Genomic DNA, 7,214 nt, shown 5'->3' with positions numbered 1-7,214 from the left:
CTCTGCAATCAAGCACATTATAAAATCAGCATGATTCACACTGTCGTTTCCCAGCCAGCGTGTGTGGGTTCTCTCGCATTGGCCAGTGTTGCACCATGTTATAATTCTTATTGTCACCTGAAAAGACTGCAAAAAGGAGTTGAAATAGATGAAGACGATTTGTGAGATGTCATCCTCCCCGGGGTTCACAAAGAAGAGCATGTAAGTAATGCCCAGCAAAGGCAGCAAAACCAGGGTTGCTTTTACAGCTTTCCTGTGGAGACAAGAACAGAACATCAAGGGCCTCGTTTATAAAATTGCTATAATAAGAACTTGACTTTCATCCGAGTTGATTTTAGAAAATGCATGATTGTGCGTCAGTGGCAGAAAAACACCCCCACTTTGCTTCTCACGGTATCAACATGATTAGAGATGAAGACTAGTTTAGAACATGGGTGCCACCTTCTATTAAGGCACGCTTCATAAAGATGTTATAAAGATGTTAACAAATCATTTACTGATGCTTTATAGCTCAGTGAGGTTTTTTGTTTGTTTCTTTGCTAATGCAGTCATACATTTTCATATTACATTAGTAAATATTTTCTTTTTATAAGCCACCAGGTTGTAGTTACAAATGTTAATAAGCCATGCTTAAAAAATGAATTAGTTACTAATATTAATAAGTTGTCATAAATGGATTTTAGTTTCAGTGTTCTGCAAATTGAACTGCCCTTTCCCTGATGGACTAAAAAGCTAAAAAGACAAAGCAGTGTAATGATGCAGGAGAATAAACACTGATCAAAAGGGATTTTTCACACGTGAACTCAAGATGTTTAAAATGAAGATGGCATTTTACAGTAAATATAGGGTGATATATTTTAAAAATTAAGTTTCCTGACAGGCAGTAATTCAGCTTTCAGTGTCACCCCCAACCCCCATTTATTTTGTTCATACTATTCCAGCAGCGTTTTGAAGGAACCATTATGTTCTATTTTTGGTCAACAATTTATGTCTCGCTCCTTCCTTCCACCGACTTAAATCTGCATGGTGCAGGTTAGTGTATCTGTCACACATCAACCATAAATCCAACTCTAGCCTGAAAAGCCTGAATTGAAGTTGTCAGTGGTGCGACAGTGCAAACACCTCATGCACTTGAAATAAACCCTTAACAAGAAAAATGCACTTCACTCATAAAACACATGAAAACATAATTATTTACTAGTCAGATGCACAACATAACATATAGCACATTTATAATAGCATTTTTTTAAAATGTCCATAATCCTTTTTACTACATCTATAAATTCAAAACCTGATGTCTGACTTCACCTCTTTGAGAGATTTTCATGTGAGCTGCCATGCAACTTAATTTAAATGTCAGCCATATAATGTTAGAAATATTAGCCCTGACTATTATGATAAAAAAAACTGCCTCTCTGCTTGAAGTATCAGTGTTGTTTTGTAATTTATCAACTACAATTGCAAGTCTTCACAGCCTTAAATCACTCATGCTGTCCTTGGATGGACCAAACTGGAGGAGAAGGATATCATTTTGTACCCAGTCATACACAGAATCAACTCACCTGTACTGTATTGTTTCAGATGTGGTTGAAGCTCTTAGTTTGGTCATAAGAATTCTTACTATGTTGAAAAGGAAAACAAAGTTTATCTAGAAAAAAGACACACACACACACACAAATAATTAGGTTTGAACCCTGTGGTAATGGCTTGCACTGAAAAATACTAAGAGCAGTTTTCTTCTAAGAACATACTTTTCTGAATAAGTGCTGTGTAGGAGGAGTAGAGGGCAATGCAAATCAAAAGCCACCTCCTTCCTCAGCAAGACAGTGTTAAAGGACTGGCCACTGCACTAGATGCTGGTAAAAAATTAGTAGATGCATTTCTATGAATACAGTTTCTCATTTGCAGGATTCTTTTGTCTAAAAATGCCTTAACCATCAGGAAGATATATGAGCCAAATGCAAGATGGAAATAAAACCATATAAAACCATTTTCATTAGTGAACATGACTTTCTAGGCTGCCACCTACCAGAAGCACAAGAATAACTGGTCCCTGGTAAATGTAGTCCATGTATTTTCCCGGTTCTTTACCAAACCAACATCTGTTGACAGATGAGAATAAAAGATCAATAGCATCAAATCAAGAAACATGTTAGGAAAACAACAGAGGAATTTGACCATAGACTTAAATACTTACTTTTCATTTTCATAATACAACTTTCCAATGGCCCAGGCTACTATTATAGGACATGGAATGCCTATAAAAATAAATTTAAAAAATATTTTGTAAGCCAGAAACATAAAATATTTATAAAGTGTGTATAATATTGATAGCCTTTTAATACAATAATCTATTTAATGTATTAAATAATATACAATTGTAGTAACCTGCAGATTTATACCATTATGTTGTGATTTTGGTTAGACTTCCTGTTTCAGGCTATTATTTTGAATTTACTTCCTGTCTGCTGCTTGTTCACCATCCCCAGCTTGACACTGCCGCTGATTACCACTCATTGATTCCACCTGATGCTCGTTATCCTCCTGCTCTGCCTATATATCAACCTCACCTCATGCCATCTGGTTGGTGGTTTGTTTATGCAGCCTGTTGCTCCTGTATTACCTTGTTTGATAGTCATAACCTCCTGCTCTGTTCTTATGAGTGTATCTGCTACTGTGTCCATTTATCTGTATTGTCACCCTGCTTCACTGATTTCCTGTGTAGCAATTTTGGAAGCTGTTCCTGTTTTGTTTCCCCCTCCAGCTTCTCCCTGCCCTTGCTTCTATGATTTGTTAGTCTGTTTGTAGCTCCTGTTTGTGATGTGTCACATGCTTGCTCCCTGGTTTTTTATTTCTTGGTGGATTTTGCCTTTGATATTAAAGTCAGGTCAGAGAGTTTGTGCTCTTGACCGAGCCTCCCTATATGTTGGTATTGTTAGATATCAGTAAATCAGATAATTATTAGATAATGTATTGAATTAAAGTCTGCTGTAGTCTGCTCTGTTTCAAGGTTAAAAGACAGTGTGTTGATTCTGAAAAGTGAACCATGGCACCAATTGTTTTCTTGTATTAAATCTTGTGTTAGAATATTATGTCTGAATGAATGCCTTAGTTATGCACCATGTGACAACATACACACACATTGAGCTTCCTCATTTTGTTATGACTAGGTAAAATCCAGGAGCTGTAGATAAGAGATGGAGTCTGCGGACTGACTTCATCTGTGTAAGGGGTTACCCAAAACTTATAAATGTATTAGGCTCTGTGTTTCCGGGGCTCTCCTTTTTTTTCCAGCAGCCTGCAAGGGGATGCCTGGAAGGGGGAGCCACCCGGGTTCTGTTTTGTAATTTTTTACTTCTGGTTTAAAACGAATTAGCACTAAATGAAGACAGACTCCTTTGTTATTCAGAACTGTCCAATAAAAGAACCGGGGTATTACAGTATTGCTTATGGTTTAGTGTTTCTCTTTTGGTATTGTTTCTCCCCATGTCCTTACCTTAGCTTTGGCATAATATTGTGCTTCTTGGTCCACCTTACTTTAGTTTGCCACTATCTTGTTCAGTTTTCCATTCCCTGGTCCTAATTAAAGCCTCGTTGTGCCAGTCAGTAATATTGGTTTCATGTTTGCATTCAGGTCCTGTACACAACCATGTCAAAATAACAACAAAAGGCCTTTAGATGGAGGCAGTATGGCTGAATGATGAAGGTGAAGCCCTGTTTTTGTGCAGCTTCATATATGGTACAACTAAATCTATCTATAGTCCTTTGTTTTAATGTTATTCTGTATATCAGCATTTCTTTTTCCAAACTGTTTTGAAACTGCTGTATCAGACCTTTTTTGCTGCTAAAGATGTAAAAGAAAAATAAAGGCTTTTCAGGGAATATCTCACTGCTAACTCAAAGCTAGCAGCTCAAGAAGGACTTTTTTTTAATCATTTGGTTCTTTACTTTTTCACACTGCCTGTGAGCGGACAAAATGAGCAAAACATCTTCTAGCTAAGTTTTATTAACTAATGCACAAATCAGATTTGTTAAAAAGGTGACAGCTGACCAAGGATCCAGCCTGTGTAACTAGCTAGACCTAGTGGACCAGACATCCATAAAGGTGAAATGACCTTTAACAGAGCTGAAAGGACATGGGTCTAAACCTGCTGTGATCCCAGGTAATATCCAGCTTCTAGTGGAAAACAAATTTTACCTGCCCCACTTCCATCACTTCCCACTGAGTTCTAATTAAAAATCTCTCAAGATCGTTTTACTGGCTCGTGGTTTCCTGAAATGGAAAAGATGAATATATAAAATAATTCTTTTTATAGATGATTATTCATACTAATTTTTCTCTATTTATATGATGTAATGTGCACACCCTGGAGCTCCTGTACTGTTTCTATTTTAGTATGACTCTTAGGATATCATTTTAATTTCTTACTCTATTCTTTGTATCACATTTTAAATAGCAAGATTTAATCTGCACCTGCAGGAGTACTTAGTGAATATCAAGTACTGCTGAATTGACCTTCCTCAGAACGGAAGCTACACAGATAACCTAATCATCATTGGAAAAGTTGTCAGTTACTTAATATTTTAATCACATTCAGTCATTAAAATGACTGATATGTGCAATATCTCCCTTTTGGTTATTTCGATTTTGAAGCCAACACAAGCTTCCCAATGATGTCTGTCGTTACTATTATGTCATCTTCTATTTATCCTTCATTGTTGTGTTCAAAAAACTTTTTTGAATCATTTTAGTCTGACCTTTCTCATCCTACAGGAGCACACAATGTCCATTACATAAAATGAAAGAATGAAAATGTCAGACTGTCTCACAGAAGAACATTTCCATGTGATTTTTCTGCCTCATGATGGAATAGTCTGACACTGGTGCAGGCTTTGTCCAACTTACAATATGCTTCCTTTAATAGTTTAAGTCAAGGTAAGTATAGATAATTTATGTAGTCGTGGTGGGAAATCTGCTGCATTTTCAAAATTTATTCTAGAACTGGAAATCAAGCACAGAAAATGACATTTTCTACAATTCACTGCTGCCTTGTTCTCTTATAAAACCTTATTTGAAGCACTAAGGGTTTTCCTGTGCTTCACCTGTTAACCATCTTCACTTAAGTGCTTTCCGGGAACTGCAGCTGAAATTTAACATCAGGAGAAAGCAGGTGTTAAATTATTGGCGCTACTCTCAGCGTGGCAGCTGTTAGTCATTTGTACACCCTGGAGTGCGGAACACGTGAGGAAGAAGAGGGTGTTTGCAAGTCACATCACTGGACACAGGAGAATAGGGGACTTTTTCAGGCTTTCATGTCAAAACATGCTTCAGTCACTGAATTAAATAAAAGATGATTTGACTGGCAGAAAACTCTGTGATTGTAAATCAGAAATATGTTTGTTAATTTTTTTTTCAACTATAGGGTTCAGTTGCTGTAAACTTAGACTTTCTTCTATGCTCCCTCTCAGGCCACACCTGTGCAATGGCACAAGATCCTGAATGGAGCTGTATTAAAATTAACACAGTTGCGGCTGTGTTCATTTACATCATCAGTAGAGTTAACACTTCTACTGCCATTTAGCATTTTCATTCAAAATTAAAAACATTATAAGTGTAGAGTACCAAACCATGAACCCAGGGTGCTGTAAAAACCACCGGCTCAGTGTATCATTACTCTGTCAGCATGAACATACTCACACCAGCCGATGAAAAGGAAGACCCACTTTCTCAGCTTATCAGTTGAGTAGGTCATTACAATGGCTGTATGAAGGTAACATCCCTCAACAAACATCCAGAAAAAGTTTGTCACCACAAAGTAATTGTATATAGTTGTAATTAATCGACACCAAGGCTGAAAAAGAGAAGACATGAATCAAAGTCATTCAAACTGTACATATCTTATTAAGACTATCTTACTCATTAGGAGTGTACATTTACTTGTAATTGTTTTTTACACTCTCTATTTAAGTAATACTACATCACAATACATTAACAGCCTGTAATACATAGATTTTGTTACCTCGTTGCTTTCATGGATATTGTGGTCAATCAGCTGAAGCAAAAACCACATAACATTCCTCAGTATGAAGGTGGTGATCAGATTCCAGTGGATGATGTTTCGAAGACATCGTATGCTCCTAAATGACAAGTCCAGTGGAAGAAAGTACAGCTTATTCATAGTAAAATCAGATTCAAGACTAAAAAATATCCTAGGACTGTGTTGGACATATTAGGGTTAAACTGCTGAATTTGATTACTAGGAAGTAGCTTTTTTGTTTGTATCGGGCTGCTACTATAAGTCACTGCAATGAAGGCTCCAGGAGTAACAGTCTGTAAAACCAAACATGGAATATTTCCAGTAGTTTTTTTTTTCAATTATCATCTTAAACATAGATTAAAAGCACACTGAAATAGTTAACAGCAGTTCCAGTCTGCACTGTACCCATGGATGTACTGACAACTGTCACTGGGTTTCACATCATATCAAATCAAATCAAATTTTATTTGTATAGCGCCAAATCACAACAAAAGTCATCTCAGGACACTTTACAAAGTAAGGTCTAGACCTTACTGTTATCAATATTATTACATAGGGAAAACCCAACAAATCCCCCTTGAGCAAGCACTTGGCGACAGTGGGGAGGAAAAACTCCCTTTAACGGAAGAAACCTCCGACAGACCCCGGCTCTTGGTGGGCGGCCTTCTGCCTCGACCGGTTGGGGTGAGTGGATAGAGGAGAGACAAAAGCGGTAAACCGTATTCATTTCCTGTTTTCTGTATTTGCACTGCGTTGTGCTTGCTTCCAGATTGTTTAGGAATTAAACTCACTATTTTCTAGGTTCATCTGAATTTTTGAGTGACAACATACACTTGCACCAATTAAAATTAATGTTGAGTCAGTGTGTAACTTCGCTAAAACAATGTTGGACTCCGTAGTTTTCTCTGGACCCCTACCCAATGTGACCAGTGATGACATGTTTAGCTGCATGTCGTCATTCAACCGCTGGCTGTCTAGGTGGTGCCCAGAAAATAACATGGGCTTCATAGATAACTGGAAAACATTTTGGGGAAAACCTGGTCTGATTAGTAGAGATGGCATCCATCCCACTTTGGGTGGTGCGGCTCTCTTATCTAAAAATCTGGACGAGTTTGTTTTACAATCTAAATTATGACAACCCAGAGTTGAGTCCAGGACGCAGGGTCGCAGTTTTAC

General features: G+C 37.4%; 1 protein-coding gene across 1 annotated transcript in view; it reads right to left on the bottom strand.

Moving 5' to 3' along the window:
• LOC109955466 (corticotropin-releasing factor receptor 2) overlaps positions 1–7,214 on the bottom strand; it is a 35,278-nt gene that overhangs the window by 3,877 nt on the left and 24,187 nt on the right. The window contains exons 5-10 of the mRNA XM_020591645.1: positions 6,021–6,138; positions 5,699–5,852; positions 2,198–2,258; positions 2,030–2,102; positions 1,563–1,648; positions 118–253 (exon numbers count right to left, since the gene is read on the bottom strand). Of these exons, the coding sequence (XP_020447301.1) occupies positions 118–253; positions 1,563–1,648; positions 2,030–2,102; positions 2,198–2,258; positions 5,699–5,852; positions 6,021–6,138 (628 nt within the window). The remainder of the gene's footprint in view (positions 1–117; positions 254–1,562; positions 1,649–2,029; positions 2,103–2,197; positions 2,259–5,698; positions 5,853–6,020; positions 6,139–7,214) is intronic.

Source organism: Monopterus albus, unplaced genomic scaffold (genome assembly GCF_001952655.1).
Source record: "Monopterus albus unplaced genomic scaffold, M_albus_1.0 scaffold14.1, whole genome shotgun sequence".
Classification (NCBI taxonomy): Eukaryota; Metazoa; Chordata; class Actinopteri; order Synbranchiformes; family Synbranchidae; genus Monopterus; species Monopterus albus.
This window is presented reverse-complemented; position numbering and strand designations above follow the sequence as displayed.